We start from the raw sequence: 19337 nt of genomic DNA, 5'->3' as shown, positions 1-19337 counted from the left end.
CTCTAATGCTACAAAGATAGAAGAAGAATTTTCCAGACGAGAAGAAGAAAATAAAAAATTATTTAAACTGCTCTTGAAGAAACTTGAAAGAGGGAGGCAGACCTACAAGAATTGGTTAGTAAATTACTTCAAGATGTAGGATACACAAACCATCAATTTGCTGGTGGGTCTGGACAGCGCGACAACATTTTAGGAAAGACCATTAATTTCTTTTTTTTATTGGTTGTTTATGACTTAGTTTATGTTGATTTTGATTGTATTTTGACTTATTTTTGTTAGTTTGGGAGTGCAGACATTAATATTATTTGATAGTATTTGGATGATACAATGACATCAATATATTACTGTTGATTGTGTTATGAGTATTTTTTTTTATAATTATTTATTGTTCTTGGTTTGGAAAATTCATATTTTTTGTATTTAATGGTATAATGAGCAGAATATTAATTTGGGTACATAAATTAAAAAATCTGTCAAAAAAATTAGAGACGGAAAATTTTGGGAGTTCAGAGAAAGAATCAGAGATGAAAATTTGTAAGGATTTACAGACGGAATAGAGACGGAACATTTTGAAGTTAGAGATGGAATTAGAGACAGAATTAACAAACAAAAATTTTACCTTCAGAGACGGATTAGAAATGGAAAGTATTTCTCTTCATCGACGGAATTAGAGACGGATTACTCTAAAACGTTGTTGTTTTTTGTCAAGAGAATCAGAGACGGAAATATTCGGTCTCGAAATTAGAGACGGATATTTTCGTCTCTAATATTTAGCCACTGGGCTTTCAGCCACAGAGTAGGGCAATGGATTTTTCTGTTGCTATTCATTTTCACAGATAAAATCATAGTTTCAGAGACGAAAATTCGATCTCTGATACCTTGTTTTTTAGTCATTTTAGAGACGAATTTTCACTATCATTTAAGCCTAAAAGACCAAAAAGCTCTTAGAAATCATGCAAATTATTGAACATTTCAAGATTTCATGTGTTGTAGCATGATCATGAACGCAGTTCATCTAAGAGTATCATGCTGGCTGAAGAAGACGCTGTCATTGTTGTTGTATTTAAACTTCTCATTTTAGTTGTCAATAGTAGTTGTGTTTTGCTACTATATATTATTAATTAGTGTAATGCATTTGTTAGTAGCTTAGATGGAAATCTTGGTTGGCAGGTAGTCACTGTATTAGTTTTTCATACTCCCTCTTTTCCTTGTATATAAATGGTTGTAACCCTGTCGACAATCGATTGATTGAATTGACATCGTTCTCCTCGATGAAAGAGAGGGTCCACTATAAAAATATATAAGTTTTTTAAACAGTTAATCATTATAGTCAAAACAAAAAAATTGTGGCAAATACAAATCAATCAAGGCTTCGCAACAGTCATTGACTATTGTTTCTGCAAGTGTAATCAAACATTAGACATGGCTAAAACCATGGCAAATGTTTCGACTAGAGGTATAATCATGGCGAATATTGATTTATGATGGTAGAAGTTTAAGTTTTTACTTTGATTTTATTTATGGAGGTAAAAATCAAGGTTGTGATGGCGATGACGAGATTCTGGGCGACCTCATTGTCAACTAGCGCAAAGGGGGCGACCGCGATCTGGCCGATAGAGATGAGTAAGCCACCTAATTCATAGCACCTCAAGATCGCCCAAAGAAGAACATGGGCTGGGCGATTGGGGTGTCGTTGTTGCCCAACTAGGGGACAACAATTCGTCCTGATCCTTGTGGTGGTTGGTGGTTGCCGGTAGCAAAGGGAAGGGAGAAAGATAAAAAAAAAAAAAAAAAATCGGAAGAGCAAAAAAAATTATTTTTCCATTTTTAAAAAATTTGTAAATAAAAAATAATGCTTACATAACTTAGATATTTGATATATTATGAATTAGTATCTAACATAAAATGTAAGTATACTTTAAATATTATGAATTAATATCTACAATAATTTAATATACATTTTTTAATATTAAACATTTTAAAGTATTCTTTAGAGTAAATAATATAACTTTGAAAAATTGATTTTTTTGCGTATTTTGATAATTAATTGATACATTCTATAAATAAATATAATTTATTAAAATATATTTAAATTATATAATAATTTAAATTAGTTAATAATATATAATTATTACCTAACACCTCAAGGTGCAGGGTGGGCCGAGTAGGTTCAGGACCGGCAAGGACTAGTCCAAAAAAGCCCGGCCCAAGATCGGTTCCTACTGTCATGGCTAGTCTTGGGGTGATCCTATGATTCCAAGTGCCTCCAATTGGGTCTATTTTTAAACCCAGACCCACCTATGAACCCGGCCAAGTTGAGACCTGAACCAGGACATGATCAGGCTTGAATGTATCTGTTTATTTATTTTTATGAGGTATTCTTATAAATAATTACTTAATTTATAATTGTCTTATGAAATAAATAAATAATATATTAAATCACACCAAAATTTATATATAAAAAAATAATAGTTAAAAATATATAATAAACTTAAACCTCCTTAATCATACGGGTATTAGGTATGATATTACAAGTTATCGGGCCCAGTTTCTTATTTACTTTAAAATGGCTTGGCCCGTTACAAGAGCATAGTGCCCGACACTGATTCGGATTGAGTTGTGATATTACTCCTGACCATCTAGTTGGTATTAAATTCATCCCACAATTTATTCCATTAATTTCTAAAATTGTCCTTAATTTGTGTGATAGTCGTCAGAAAATGGTTTTTTCATGGCGTCACACAAATGGATTTTGTGATGAATTCTGAGACAAATGTATTTTTTGTCCCAACAAATTTGCGACGGCATTTAGTGGGACTTCCAGACGCACGTTACAAAGTACTCACAATAATTTTTTCAAAAAAAAAAAAAATTGCAATTCCAAAACTCCGTCCCTAACATGCTTTTCTTCTAGTGAATCTCCAAAAAAATGTTTTATAATCTCATAAAAATATCTTATAAAAAATTTAAGACACTAAAAGAAAATAGAGTTTTTATTACATTATAAATGATCACGGGCTTAAAAATCATGGTAGATCAATACTATTAATTATGATTAAACATAATTAGCAAAAATTTAAATTTTTACCACGATTAATCAATATTTGTTGTTTTTAATCATAGATAAAATATCTGCCATGGTCTTAGCCATATCTAATGTTTTGGTCAAATATGCAGAAACAACAACTAATGGTCGTTTTGAAGCTGTAATTAATTTTTATTTACTATGATTTTTTTTTATTTATAATAATTAACCATAATAAACATTATATATTTTTTCTAGTGAGAACATATAAAATGTATAAAATAAATCTAGCCAAAACAACCTCTTAGAGAATTGTCCTGGTTCAAATTGTTGGATTCGCGTGAAACCAACATATACATGGTATGAGTTAGTGGCTGCAATGCATTGACATATTTGTGACCACCAAGTTTCCGACCTATCAAGAAATTTTCATATCTATTGATTCATAAGTTAATGTTTCACTTGTGTCTGTAAGGCGGAATTCTAAAATATCAAACACATTGTTCACTTCACAAAAATCCAATTATTATCACATGTCTTGTCCTGGGGACCCCAGCACAGAAATCCCTCCCTCAGCAAACTATAACTCCAAAAAGAGACAAAAACTATAGATCAATGTCAACATAATTTCCATAAATTGGCAACCTTAAATCCTCAATCTCCTCAAACCCTCTTCTCAATTCTTCCAAAATCCTCACTTTCCTCATAGGAAAAACAAAAAAACAAAAGAAAAAATATGAAAAACAATCCTCCTCCCTCTCAAAACCTAATGGTTCTATTCATTCTTCTTCTATGTCTTATTACGGACAGCTTATCTTGCTCGCCCACTAGCCCTCGAAACAAATACCACATTTCTAAGTACATCAGAGTGTCGTGCCGACAAACGCTGTACCCTAAATTATGTCAAAAATCACTCGCAAAATACGCAACTGAAATCAAGACAAGCCCCAAACTCCTAGCCACCACTGCCCTTCTTGTCACCTTCAACACCACACATTCGGTGTCGAAAAGACTGAGGAAACTGTCCGTAAATCGGGCCTTGAAGCTTAAGCCCGGAGAAATTCAGGCCCTGCTCGAGTGCGTGGAGGAGGTGAGTGACTCTGTGTATGAGCTCCGGAAGTCCATCAAAGAACTGAATGATTCACGAAAAGGGCCCGAATTCGAGCTCCGAATGAGTGATGTTCAGACATGGGTGAGTGCAGCCTTGACGGACGATGATACCTGTATGGATGATTTCACGACAAGAGGGAAAGTCAAAGTTTTGGTCCGGCGTTTCGTCGTGAGGATCGCACGTTTGACGAGTATTGCTCTCGCCTTCATCAATAATTATGCTGCAGTTTGAACAGCTTATACGTATGTGTACTCCTCTATACATTGTATGGTACGGTATATTGTATACCTTGGAAAGCATATATATGTGATCAAGTGTTAATTAAGAACGCTTATATATATTTTTATCTTCTAATTTTAGTACTTTCTAATTTTTAACTTTTATATCTTAATTTCTAAAATCGCAAAAGAGGCCTGTAGTTTTTTAATATTTTACAATTTTTGTTCTTTCGATATTGAATTTTACAAAAAATATCAGAATAAATTATGTGTGCTTCACTTAATTTATTCAAGTTGGTTCTTTTGTTTGGATTAATTCACTTTTGACAACATAGACGTGACACATAATTTGTTTCACCAACTTTTGCGAATTTTTGCACCGGAAGGATCAAAATTGCGAAATGTTAAAAAGTTGCATGATTCTTTTGTAACTCCTAGAAAGATAAAGGATATAAATGTCGAAATCGTGAGGTGTATATGATTTCTTCCGCCAATTTTGCAAAGTCCTGCACTACAAGGACCAAAATTACAGAATGTGAAAAAGTTATAGGACTATTTTACAATCTTAAAAAGATAAAGACTAAAAATACCAAAATACCAAAATTATAGAATCAAAAATATATTAAAGCCTAATTAAAAATAATGTTGGTGCCACTACAAAAAAAAATATAACAATTAACCATGGTTAATTGTCATGGATAAAAATAAAATAGTCGTAACAAATAGTCATTGACCACGCCCATGCAACTGTTGTTGGACATGGTATCTACGAAAGTGGCTAAAATATTTGTTATTGCCAAAAGTCATAGCAAATATTTTTACCATGGCTTTTAGCCATAGCAAATAACTTTTTCTTGATAAAAGAAATCTATGTTTTTGCATCAATTTTATTTAATCATGGTAAATAAAAATTATTTACCATAATTTTTAGTCCTTAACTATTAAAATTATAGCTAATAATTATTTTTTTTCTAGTGTGCATACTGTACAATTATGTTAAAAAATAGTTTCATCTAAGTTTTTATTTTGAAAATGAACTGAAAATAAAAATTATAAGCCTCATCAACTTATCCAACTTATTAGTAAAATTATATCTTCTTAAACTTTGTCCTCAAACCCTCCGTCTTCAGTTTTTCTCCATTTTTATTTTTATTTTTAAATACTCTCAATTTTCACTATAATTTAACTTATAACTTTCTCTATAACTTATTTTTATTATAAAAATAAAAATTATTACGAACACTAAATTAATTATGTAATATATAGTGTACTATATATATGAAAGGGTAAGAGAATTATAAAACTATGTACATATATATATATATATATATATATATGTTTTTTTTAATTTAATTAATTTATATTTGCTAGCCATTGTTGTCTATGTCACGGAAGTAATGACTTTGGGCCCATACAAGCAGACAGGTAGGAGTAGGAGAGGAGTCGTTCTAGTTTGAATTTTACTGCTGCAAAATTCATTTTACATATATATATATATATATATATATACACATTTAACATTTTTATATCATTTATATATTTAAAGAATAGATTATATATCTAATTTTAAATGTAGAGGTAACAAATACAAAATAAAGTATGAATTAAATTAATAATTATAACAACTATTATTCCCCTTCAATTGGAAGTACGTACAAATAATCAATTCTATGTGTAAATTATTTAAAATTGCAAGAGTTTGTAAACGTTGCTTCCATCTCTGCAGCACTGAGTGGGTCGAAAGCACGTGAACGTACTTGTATTAATTATCACAAAAAAAGGAGTGGATATTTGTATTGTCAAGTCATGGAAGATGAGATCAATGATTATTGAGGTTGTCCAATATATATATATTAGCTTAAAGACTGGTCTGAAGTGATAATCATGTAATAGTCATGACCAACACGTGTGTCCAAACAATTAATAAGTACATGTAATAATGCACCATATATATATATGACAAAAGCTTTGAGAAATTTTCCCACCACACACACATATATATATATATATATATGAAACTAATTCTTTTAGGACAAAATATTATCTTGAGTCTTGACATGAAAGATACGTGCTCTCCTACTAAGTTGTGAAAACAACTAACTAAAATGTCGGCAATGTATAATTTATAAAGTTCATTCCATCTTTTTTATGATGATTTTTATTGGGAAATGATCACGATTAAATAATATTTTCGTAACTATAAAAAAATTTTAATTCTTTTATTTCACTTACCTTCACTAAAAAAAAAATGAAAGTTGAGGCGGATTAAAGAACAATTTTTTTCTTTCGAATGGTTTAAAATATTGATGGATTTAATTCAAATCGAATTTTAGAACAATTTTGAAATAATTCACCTTCTATTCTTATAAACATCATTACAAATATTTAGGAACAGTTAATGAAGGAACATGCAGTGAACATGTAGTTGTCCTTCAAACATCATCAATTGGAAAAATTCATTTTGTTTTTGAATTATTTCCTTTTTTTTTCCTATCAATAGCCAACCAATTTTAAATATTCTTTAAAATTATTAAGGAGTTAAATTACATTGCAGGCTTTTATTTGATTGTGGGCTTGGCCCGTCTACAGTGTTTCTAGGGCTATACTCCCTGAGTATCTAGATTGATAGAGTTACTTGGTCAACGCATTATCAGTTAGTTATTCTCACTGGGTTTTGTGCAACATTTTGATATGGCTAGTAGAGGTATTTCTTGAGTATAAATGTTTTTTTTTATTTTTTTCAATTGTTACTTTTTCTTGTCTGCTTCTTCTAATTTCTTTGGGGTTAGAAATAATGAGTTAACGGCATAGTTGGGGGACCATTAGATATCTTTCCGACATAGGTCACAATTCTTCTCAATCAATCAATAATGATTTGGGGAAGTATGAGCAAAGGCATCTCCTTACATATTTGATGGGGCGCAGTCGACCAACTAGTAGAGGCAGTCAGTCTTATCTCTCGCCATTATCTTTTTTCTGAGTATTTTTTACTCTTTTGTTGGGGGTGTTATTAGTATTTTGCAAATAGGCAACAAAGATGATTTTTGTTATGAGGTTATAGAAGCCATATTTTGCCAGAGAGTCATTATAATTCCTTGAAATTTCATGAATTAGGACTCAATCTCTATACAAGTCCTAAATCTAATTTTCACTAAAAAAAATTATCTTGATAACTCGAGCATAAGTGCAACTGAGTCGTTTGTAGCCACCTAGTCCAAATCTCATTTCATGTCATGGATGTTGATAATCTTGGTAGTGTACCAAGTCTTGAGGAGTTCGATCATATTAGGAGCAAAGTTGTGCCCTCTTTTGAATTTTATTTTTTATTTTCTAATGTGGGGAAACGAATCAAGGAGCTTTTTGGATCTTTCAATTTACCGTTTACTATGCGTTCTTCAAATAGGAGTTTTCAGTTCCTCCTCATCCTCTTCTAATTATAGATATTATTAGGTGTTGAAATTTGAACGTTCTTTAGTTTATACCTAACTCGTTTACTTATTTTGAGAGGTTTCTTCATTGATTTAACTCCTTGTTTTAAAACCCTTTACAGTTTATATTCAATTAGAAAGATTACAAAATGACTCATACTTGTTATAATTTACTCAATGGGGATGTACATTTAATGAGGGAAGTGATTCTTCAAGGGCCTTTGCAGATAAGAGGTTTTTATATGTTAAAGATGTGGATTAGGGATTCACAACAAATAGTGAGAATTACCTTTTTGTCTTAGTCTAGTTCATGACTTTGTATGTCGTACGTAGGAGCAGATTTATTTGCTCAACTTGATGTGAATTTTTTATTTTTTGCTAGTATTATAAATAGTAATATTTATTTACCATCACAAATTTTTATTTTTCTCGTTGTTGTATTTTTCAAATGTACAATTTTTTCCGTGCCCTTTATGGAAGAATGTCTCATTTTATGATGTCCACCATTATAAGGTCAATCGCGTAAACCAACATGAGTGAAATCCTCGGGCGAAGGCCTTTCTTTTTTCAAAGAATGGGGAATGTTGCAAGAGACACCGCTCTCCTCTCCCTTCCCAACCTCAAGATGTGCATCATGGTCAAGAAGTATTCAACGAAGCTAGTGGGGCGCTTTTTCTTTCTCAATGTCATTGAAATAGCCCCTGAGAATGCTTTAGATCCCCTCGTCATGGTATTGGAAAAAATGATTGTTTTCTTATGGAATTAATGACATGGAGGTTGTTTTGTATCAAAATGCAACAAACTTTAATTTTTCATATTAATAATAAAAAAAAACACATGGTATTGTGAGTGACTACGACGTGGGACTACTTAGGTCTATTGCCAACAACACCATTACCCATCTTCTGTACGGAGAGTCTGCTAAGGTAAGCTTACCTAGTTGTTTATTATTTCAATAATTATTGGTATCCTTTAATAATTTTACATTCATTTCTTTTTTTAGATTACTACTCTGTTATAGTTCATTGACGAGTGTTCCGTGTATTATGAAAGGGAGTTGAAGCGTTCTAGTGTTACCCTCGACGATGCCAAAAAGGAACTAGCATACTGTAAAAAGAGCTTAAGGAAGCTACTGAAGATCAAAACAAGTATAAGTCAGATGCTAGTAAATCACAAGGCTTCTTCTAGGCAAGTTCATCCACACAATTTCCGATCACCTCATCTAGCCAATTTTCAAGTGTTCCAAGATTGTTCTATTAGTTACTTTCACTCGTCCATTAGGTTGAGGTGCTCCTATAGATGTAAAAACATTGTTTGATCTTTAGCTCTTGGTACCACTATCAAAAATTTATGCCTTGAAATTATGTGTCATTGGTCACGAGGGCTCTCGTGATGCCGAAATGACATATTATGTTCTGACAACTTCTAGGGTATTTGGTTTTATTTCCAAAACTGTGTCATGACCTAGAGCCTTGGATTTGAATGTCTTTAGGTTTGATGCTATACTGACTTATTGTGTCTATGTTTCTTGACTTGATCAGTTGTCTAGCTTGACTTTTTGTCCAACTAGACTTTTTGTTTACATTGACTTGTTGTATGTTTCGACTTGTTGTCTGACTTGACTCCACTTATTTTATGTATGTGTGACTTGACTTTTTGTCTAGCATGACTTCTTATCTGTTGCTCAACTTGATTTATTGTGTGTAATTATTAAAAAATATCTTCGTCTACAGTTGTAGGTAAAAACTCCTATCGTGATTCCTTGACGAGGTAGTGCGATTTGATTGGCTATTAATGATTTAATTGATATTATTTTCACAATCATAAGATATGATTCAAGTTATCAAATTATTAATATATTTTTATTTTTTCTAAGCTGGAGCCCACTTTTCTCGAATTTGAACACCATAAACGTTTTGGTGAATCACTTCTCCATGGGTCACATTTAAACATATTTTGACTCAATTGACCAATAAAAATATCAAATGATTACGTACTTCATTCGGCCCAATCCACCTCAACAATTTATAAATCCAAATTTGACATAAATTTTAATTTAAAACCAATTATTAGATAACTTCTTTAAATTTTTAATTAGTAATATATCCCAAAAATTTCGATGTCAAACATGGGGAAAATGCTTTGAGATTCAAAAAGCTTTCTTAACTGGACGAAAAAAATAAAAATAAAATAAAACTATAGTTAAATGCCCCTATAATTTTATTATCGCAAAAATAAAAAATTGTATTTTTATTTTCAATTGCTCGTGATATTTCTTATTGTAGTTTGTATTCAACCAGAATTAAAGCTGCAGGTTGGGCTAAAGCCACGTCATAGAACCAAACAAGAGGGCTGGCCAGCCTCAGGTTTCCTTGGTGAGCCCACTTCCCTCTTTTGAGGTTAGAATTTTGGGGTGACGTGGCACTTCTAAATGCCTGAAAATAATTTTTTTGTAATTTATTTTTCCGATTAATAAACTCAAACCATACTTGTTAACAAAATAAAAATAACAAAAAATAATTACACTTTCTTTCCCTAAAATTTATTGTAATTACATATAGACCTACTGTAGTTTAAAAAATTACATCTCGTACCTTTGAAGTTCGCTTTTATTTAACAATAAGTCCCTCGTTAGTCAAAATTCACTAAACTTGATGATACTAAAAAAAAAAAAGTTGGATAGAAAATCCATACTATTCCGATTGATTTATTATTTATTTATTGCAGGTCAAATAAATTTTTTTATAATCAAATTATTCTTATACATTTTCACACATTAATCCATGTGAAGAAATATATTTTTACCGTGATAAGAGTAGTTTAGTCACAAAAAATTTATTTGACCTGAAATAAGTTAGTAATAAATCAATCGAGGATAAATATCAATTTTTATTCAGTTCTTTTTATTAATAATAACAAATCCATAGAATTTTGATATTGAAGTGACCTATTTATTAGAGAAAATAAAACTTTAAGAATATTGAATGTAATTTTTAAAATTATAAAAAATTCACATATAAGCTATCATTATACCAAATTTGAGAAAAAAAAATAGTGTAATTATCCCAATAAAAAAAGTTTCAATTTGGCAAAAGGGTTTGGAGTTATGAACTTCTTGTGGTTTTGTTTTTCAAGATAATAATAGTTTCAAATTTTGAATTAATGTTAGTAATTTTATTATTATTTCAAGATTCTTATTACCTTTTCTATATATATATATATATATTTATTTATACTATTTATTAAGGAGGAAATCATAGGTAATAACAACCTACTCGACAAGGTGTAAATGGATTAAAATACTTTTACGTATATTTATTCGATTTATAAATTAATAATCATTTTATCCAATTGACTATGTTACTACAATTTTATTCATGAACGTTTAAAGTTAATTCAATTGATCAATTTTGATGAATTATTTATTTTATTTTCTTTTTTTTATTTAATTACACAAATACGATATAAAATTTAGAGTTTGTACATGTATTGAAGGTATTACGTAAGGGATAATCACACTCCTCCTTTGAGATTTGTTGTAATTACACTTAAATCCTCGATAATTTGTATAATTATATCTAATGCTCTAAGGTTTATTTCTATCTAATAAATTAGTTAAAATTTATCGAATTTGCTGATATTAATAAAAATATTAAATTTTTTATATTTATCTCCAATTGATTTAGTACTTTCTTATTGCAAGTCAAATAATTTTTTTTGTGACCAAACTACTTTCATATGTTTTCACCATTAATACATGTGAGGAGATATATATCTTTACTTTACAAGGGTAGTTTAGTTCAAAAAAAATATTTGACCTGTAACAAAATCAATAATAAATCAATCAATGGTAATATTAATTCTTTTTTGTTAATATTAGTTAATTCAATAAATTTTAACTAATTGAGAAAATTATTTATTAGATGAAAGCAAACCTCAAGAGTGTTAAATGTATTTTTCAATTCACATAAAATTTACGTATAACTATACCAAATTTAAAAAAAAGTACGTAATTATCCCTTAAAATAATCTATTTATCTAGAATAATAAAATTTAAAATAAAAGAAAGGAAAAAGACATCGATGAAATTTAGGGGCCAAGAACAACCCAAGAACCAAAATTGTTATCACCAAATTTCCAATTGATTTCCGGCCACACAAAATTCATTTCCCCTCCACAAAACCCACCTCCAGTTCTTTCCCGTTATCCCTTCCTTCATAGTTATCCCTCACCTCTGTTTCTATTCCTTCTTCACCCCAAGAAAAGAACACACTCAGTGTGTGTATCACTGTGTGTTCAGAGGAAAAAATGGCGGCAGCATCAGCAGAGTCTGTGATGAAAATGTCATCTAATGCTTCTTCAACGCTCTGCAACTTAAATGGTTCTTCGAGGAGGCCTATGCCGCCCGTATCCCACTCTGCACGGCGTCGTAGGAGTAATTCTTCCGCCAGAGTTCGAGCTCTTTCGTCATCGTTTCTTGGGAGTGTTGGGCTCACTTCAACTGTCACAAAGCTCTCGGCTTTGCAACAGAAACAGCAAAGGAGGAACTTCTCTGTCTTTGCCATGGCTGCTGGTATAACTCTCTCTCTCTCTCTCTATATATATATATATATGCATACCCTATATTTGTTGGTAATTTGGTATCTATAGAAGTCCGTTTCTTGTAATTATTTGAGTAATTGAGCGACTTTGTGGGCTGCCCTATTGGGTGTTAATCCAACACTTCTGCAATATTATGATATATTTTTGTGCTATTTTTTGTTGGACCTCTTCTGTAGTTTTCATATCTTGCTATTATCTGTAATCGACCTTTTTATTTGTGTGAATGTTCTGTTACTAAAATGGGTGAGAGATGACAAGTAAAAGCTAATTCAGTCATTTCAGTGTGATTCTTGTTCTTGCAATAATCGAGCATGCTGTGTTTTGGTTATTGCTAGTGTTTGGCGAACAAAACGAATCCTCATTCAAATGGCTTTTACAGAGGGTTGTGTCTAATTGTTTGTCGTTGGATTACCACAGGAACCATATGATTGTATGATTTGGATCGTGAGAGAGATAGGCAGAATAACTAAATTTGTTGAATTGTAAGCTTTGTCTCATACTTAGACTAATTGTTGATCTTAATCAATTTATTGGCTATGTGCTAATCATGCAATGTTCTGAAATGTTATTGAAGATTAATGTGATTCTTAGTTCTAATTTATGGGTTGAGTGGCCGCTCGTCACTTGTAAATTGTGGTATTATTAGTCTGCATGGACCAGTAGACTTAAAGATGATGTACCTATACCTCTTACATTAATTTCTAGGCTTCAATTTGAGTTTCTCTTTTGAGAAAATGCCTTCCGCACACCAACTTTGCTGGTTTTTATCGTTTGTTATTGGAAAAAGACCAGGGTAAAAGTAAAACTTATCATGGTTAACAACTACGCTTGGTCATCTTGATGAATCAGCTATGGAGTATGAAATGTATGCTGAAATTTGTAGTTGAGTGTTACTGCTGCTAACTTGTTTCTCTCACTAAAGTGGATCTTTTGTTTGAATCCTCAACAAAAATTTCATGATATTTGCTTGACTTCTCTGCAGCGGAGAGGACTGTGCCGTTAAAGGACTATCGTAATATCGGAATTATGGCACATATAGATGCAGGGAAGACTACAACAACTGAGCGAATCTTGTACTACACTGGTAGAAACTACAAAATCGGTGAGGTGCATGAGGGAACAGCCACAATGGACTGGATGGAGCAAGAACAAGAAAGAGGGATTACCATTACCTCTGCTGCAACTACTACATTTTGGAACAAGCATCGAATTAACATAATTGATACTCCTGGCCATGTTGACTTCACCCTAGAAGTTGAGCGCGCTCTGAGGGTTTTAGATGGTGCAATATGCTTGTTTGACAGTGTTGCTGGTGTGGAGCCTCAGTCTGAAACTGTGTGGAGACAAGCTGATAAATATGGTGTTCCAAGGATCTGTTTTGTCAATAAAATGGACCGTCTTGGAGCCAATTTCTTTCGAACCAGAGACATGATTGTGACGAACCTGGGTGCAAAACCACTGGTGCTTCAAATCCCAATTGGTGCAGAGGATACTTTTAAAGGAGTTGTTGATCTTGTGAAGATGCAAGCGATTGTTTGGTCTGGGGAAGAATTGGGTGCAAAATTTGCATATGAGGATATTCCTGCAGATCTTCAAGAGTTGGCTCAAGAGTACAGGGCCCAGATGATTGAAACAATAGTTGAGTTGGATGATGCAGCTATGGAGAGCTACCTAGAAGGAATTGAGCCTGATGAGGCTACCATTCAGAAATTAATTAGGCAAGGAACTATTGCAAGCAGTTTTGTCCCAGTTTTATGTGGCTCAGCTTTCAAGAACAAGGGGGTTCAGCCACTGCTGGATGCTGTTGTCGATTATTTGCCCTCTCCTATTGACCTGCCGGCAATGAAAGGAACTGACCCTGATGACCCAGAGTTGGTTCTTGAAAGAAGCGCTAGCGATGACGAACCATTTGCTGGATTGGCTTTCAAGATCATGAGTGATCCTTTTGTGGGTTCTCTTACATTTGTCCGGGTGTATGCTGGGAAGCTCGATGCTGGATCTTATGTGCTGAATGCAAACAAGGGGAAAAAAGAGAGAATTGGTAGACTCCTGGAAATGCATGCTAACAGCAGAGAGGACGTTAAAGTAGCTTTAACCGGTGATATTGTGGCGCTTGCCGGCCTAAAAGATACAATTACTGGAGAAACATTGTGTGATCCGGAGAAGCCTATTGTTCTTGAACGGATGGATTTCCCAGAACCCGTGATTAAGGTTGCAATTGAACCAAAGACTAAAGCTGATGTTGATAAGATGGCAGTTGGCTTAATTAAGCTTGCTCAAGAAGATCCATCTTTCCACTTTTCACGAGATGAGGAGATTAACCAAACAGTTATTGAAGGAATGGGGGAATTGCACCTTGAAATTATTGTCGATAGGCTCAAGAGGGAATTTAAGGTCTGTATCTATCTTCTCTGTATTTCTTCAGCCTTTCTAATATGTTTTGCACATACGTCTAAAATGTTTATTGCCTCTATCTTACTTGTTTGCACTCCCATCATAGACATTCTTTGCTGCTGCATTATCTGTATGGATATTTCACCTCGACTCAGTTGCATTTCATATTCTTACAAGCAAATTTGCTTACATGACAACTTTTTCCAAGAATTCGCTCAATCCAATCTAATATCTTGTTTCCCTCCAAATATCTATTTTTGAATCAATTAATAGGAGAACTAGATTGCCTGGTAAGTATTAAAACTGTATTTAGATAAGAACACGGGAAATTAGTAGACCATTGCTATTTTATTTGCTGTGACTTGAGTCTGGTGTCTTAACTGTCTTTTATTTATCAGTTAACCATTCAATCCTCTTCAGGCAGGAAAATTTTGGTGCTCATCATTTAAACTTATATTGATAGTTTAGCAAGTAAATGTTTCTTGCACAACATATTAGACTTTTTCTCCAGTAATCTTCTTTCACTGCGAAATAACTTTGCCTGCTGTTGGCTAAAGGTTGAAGCCAATGTTGGAGCACCGCAAGTAAACTATCGGGAAAGCATTTCCAAGGTCATGGAAGTGAAATACGTTCACAAGAAACAATCGGGTGGCGCAGGTCAATTTGCTGATGTCACAATCAGGTTCGAACCTTTGGAGGCGGGTAGTGGGTATGAGTTCAAAAGTGAGATCAAGGGAGGTGCAGTTCCAAGAGAATATATACCAGGTGTGATGAAAGGATTAGAAGAAAGCATGAGCAACGGAGTGCTGGCTGGCTACCCTGTAGTTGATGTCCGTGCAGTATTAGTTGATGGTTCTTACCATGATGTTGATTCAAGCGTTTTGGCATTCCAACTGGCTGCCAGAGGTGCGTTTAGGGAAGGGATGAGGAAAGCTGGCCCACAGATGCTTGAACCGATTATGAAGGTTGAAGTCGTCACCCCTGAAGAGCATCTGGGAGATGTAATCGGCGATCTCAACTCAAGGAGAGGTCAGATCAACAACTTTGGAGATAAGCCTGGTGGATTGAAGGTATGCATTAATCCAAAAATAAAGATTATCAAGACCATTAATAACAAACTGCACTGTAGTATTCTTTCAAAAAACTGATTCTGATTGAACCATTGTTTGCTTGTTAACTATCATCTCAGGTGGTTGATGCTCTGGTGCCCCTTGCCGAGATGTTCCAGTATGTGAGCACTCTTCGAGGAATGACAAAAGGCCGTGCTTCCTACACTATGCAGTTGGCCAAATTCGACGTTGTCCCTCAACATATTCAGAACCAGCTGGCAGCAAAACAGGAAGCCGTTGCTGCTTGATCCCGTTTTCTGGATTTGTAGTGGTAGCCAGTAAAAACACTGCTATCCCAGAAGCCGATTCTTTTTTGTGCAAAATGATAAGTGAGCTGCAGGTAAGATACAGGAGAGGCAGCATTTTATTTGTGAACTTGCCGACTGAGTTGTGATTAAAGAAGGCATTTGATTGTTCACGACTACATTTTTACTTACACATATGCATCACTGAATAGTAGTCGGACTTGGCGAAGTACTTTTCTTCCATCGATCCACAGGTAATACGATGGCCTGTAAGGAATGCTGTCGTATTAGTAGCATTTCAGTGTTCAAATGGTAAACAGATGAACTCAAATTTTGTGTATCTTTGATTCAACAAATGGTCATAGATTTGTTGGCCTTCACCTTTCATTATAATAATTTTATCCTATTCTATCAAAGTCTGGACCGTCGATTCATCAAACCCACATTAATTCTATCATCAAATGTAAACATAACTTTTTGTCCTGATGGGACTGCATATCCATATGATATGGCCAAACATACAAGTGATTTTACAATATTTTTTTAAATACTTTGTATGTTTAAGGGACTTGTGTAATTCGTATGATTATGTATGATAAGATTGTTTGTTATGTATTATAACATGTTTGGTTAGGATTAGGGGTGGCAAATGGACGGGTTCGGTTGGGTCCAAACGGGTTGGCTTTAAAATGAATTTGAATTAACGGGTTGAAAATGAGTTGGGTTACAAATGGGTTGGATTGGGTTCAAGATATTCATATTTTTATATTTAATATTTACAAAACTTAAAATTTCAGATAATAATAATAAGATGACAATATTTTTAATACAACTTGTAATATAATATAATATGACTAAATTTGTATTATTCATTATTTATGAAGAGTAATTAGGTTTCATTACAAATTTATTTGTTAATTATAAAATGAAAAGTTTGTAAAGAATTAAAAAATACCGTATTTTTTTAAACAAATCATGAGATGAATTGTACAATCAATTTCTCCATGATTCTTTTTAAAATTGAATTGTAAATTTTTAGTTTCAATGATAATAGTACATGTTAGCTTATTATAAATTATTATTAGATATTGATATTTGATATGTTCATTAAAGTTTATAATATAATTATATACTATTAGTTTATTTTTTTAAAAAAAATTATATGGTCATATATGAATTACAAGTTTAGAGTATTTTATAAAATTCTTCACTTTTTTTTATTTTGTTTCTCATTAATTTACTAAATAAATTTTGAAATTTTGTTTCTCATAGATATGTGAAAAGTTAGAAAGGTAAAAGTAGTTAGTAATATATAATATAATTAAATCAATTTTAATGAACTTAAGACCCATCGTCAACCCATATACATCACAAATTTGTTTAAAATTCATTACCAACTCATATAGGACCCATAATGAACTCATGATTATGGGAGTGTTTGCAAAAACTTCTACTTAGAGAAGTGATTTTTGTAGAAAAAATTGAAAGTTGTAGCAGAATCAAAAGTGGGTAGTGTTTGTAAAAAAAATAAAAAGCAGATAAAAAGTTAAATTGGATAGTATTTGGAGAAAAATTACTTCTAAAATAAACTTAATTGATGAATGATTGTTTTATCCCCTATATGTTAAAAAGATACTATTTTTTTGCTTATTGTTTCATTTGTTGTTTTGTTAATAATAGTTAGGGTTAATTACATTTTGCCATCCAACTATGACCGTTTTTACATTTTGGTGTTTAAATATTTTTTTGTGTCAACTTACCATCTCAATTTTATCAAAATTTGCATTTTGTCATTTATAACTATTTTTTATCAAGTTTTTTGTCAAAAAAAATCATATGCAGTGCACTTGTGATATTTAAGGGTTATGTGATATGATATTTCTCACATATGCATAGCATGTGATGTTTTTTCTGCAGAAAAATCAATAAAAAAGTCATATATGGTAAACTGTAAATTTGGCAAAATTGAAATGGTAAGTTAGACAAAAAAAAAAGTTTAGATGCCAAATGTAAAAATGGATATAGTTCGGATGACAAAATATAATTTACCATAATAATTATTTTTTCACAAAAAATCATAAATTTATCTTGAATAGTATTTCATATTTATGTTTTCAAAAGTATTTAAAAAAATGTGTTTAATTGAATAATGCTCTCACTAAATAATAATTATTGATTCATACACAATAATAAAACTTGCATGATTGCAAAAAGAATTATTTTATTAATTACTCAAATAATAGTATGTGAACGAAATAATATAATTAGATGAAATAGCACATAAAATATAAAAAAACTTAAAATATTAAATATGTGAAAATGTAAATTTTAATATTGTCAAAAATTCAAATTATTTGAAGACTCCGACATCAACTTTAAATATACAATTTTAAAAATAAATTAAAAACGGCAAAGTTGAATTAAGATTGTTATAATAAGGGCAAAATAATAAAAATAAAGTTGGATTTATTTACAAGAAAATCAAAGCAGCTTTTGGCCTAAAAGCGCTTTTATTAGCCGATTCAGAAGCAAAAGTTGTCATCCTAAACATTCAAAAAGTATTTTTTTGGAGTCAAAAATTGAAAAGCAGTTTTCTAAAGCACTTGCAAACACTCCCTATAATTTATTCTAATATCTTTCATTAATTCGTTACAAGACAAAAATTACTTTTGGTAAACTAATAAAAAATTAAATAAAGAACCCATTTTGGACCCATTAGAACCTATATAGGACCTATAATCTATTTAAATTTATTTAAACAAAATCATATTGAACTCATATTAAAAAATTTGAACCCAACCCAACCTAAAACTAGCCGAGTTAGGTTGGAACCATGGGTTTACACCTATATTGCCACCCCTAGTTAGGATTATTAGAGCCAAGTATTGATACTAGACCCAGTCTTATTTATAAGGATGTATGAGCTATAATGGATCCTGTCTCTTAGCTGGGAGACACAATTCCATCAAGTATTATAAACCAGTATTAAAAATATATTTTCTCTCTCCTCTTTCTCCTTTTTTTCTCCCTCCGCGAACAACAACTAGGTGAGTCGTCTGAAATCCTCAGAGTTCTTCCTCTTTCTATATGATTAAGACATCGTATTTCAAATTATAATAATAAAATATTAGAAAAAATATTACTTCATTTTTTTTGGGACTTTTGAAAATTATTTGAGTTATGATTAGTTACCAAATTATGTGTA

The 19337-nt window shown here is 32.0% G+C and overlaps 2 protein-coding genes across 2 annotated transcripts; both read left to right on the top strand.

Annotated features, from left to right (window-relative positions):
• The first annotated feature begins 3654 nt into the window (after nt 1-3654).
• LOC105164279 (21 kDa protein) lies at nt 3655-4495 on the top strand. Its single transcript, XM_011082895.3, has one exon. It carries the CDS (start codon nt 3762-3764, stop codon nt 4365-4367), a length of 606 nt encoding a protein of 201 aa, XP_011081197.1. The 5' UTR covers nt 3655-3761; the 3' UTR covers nt 4368-4495.
• A 7424-nt stretch (nt 4496-11919) lies between these two features.
• On the top strand, nt 11920-16512 carry SCO1 (Translation elongation factor EFG/EF2 protein). Its single transcript, XM_011082896.3, has 4 exons — nt 11920-12355; nt 13367-14778; nt 15336-15848; nt 15968-16512. Exons 1-4 carry the CDS (start codon nt 12091-12093, stop codon nt 16133-16135), a joined length of 2358 nt encoding a protein of 785 aa, XP_011081198.1. The 5' UTR covers nt 11920-12090; the 3' UTR covers nt 16136-16512.
• The last annotated feature ends 2825 nt before the right edge of the window (nt 16513-19337 follow it).

The sequence above is a fragment of the Sesamum indicum genome, linkage group LG6, assembly GCF_026168435.1.
Source record: "Sesamum indicum cultivar Baizhima isolate 11 linkage group LG6, ASM2616843v1, whole genome shotgun sequence".
NCBI lineage: Eukaryota > Viridiplantae > Streptophyta > Magnoliopsida > Lamiales > Pedaliaceae > Sesamum > Sesamum indicum.
This window is presented reverse-complemented; position numbering and strand designations above follow the sequence as displayed.

Excerpts from the sequence above, each read along its gene's own strand:
- SCO1 (XM_011082896.3), top strand. The coding sequence starts at position 12,091 with ATGGCGGCAGCATCAGCAGAGTCTGTGATGAAAATGTCATCTAATGCT. Across the intron at positions 14,779-15,335 it reads GGCTCAAGAGGGAATTTAAG|GTTGAAGCCAATGTTGGAGC; the intron begins GTCTGTATCTAT and ends TGTTGGCTAAAG. Across the intron at positions 15,849-15,967 it reads ATAAGCCTGGTGGATTGAAG|GTGGTTGATGCTCTGGTGCC; the intron begins GTATGCATTAAT and ends CTATCATCTCAG.
- LOC105164279 (XM_011082895.3), top strand. The coding sequence starts at position 3,762 with ATGAAAAACAATCCTCCTCCCTCTCAAAACCTAATGGTTCTATTCATT.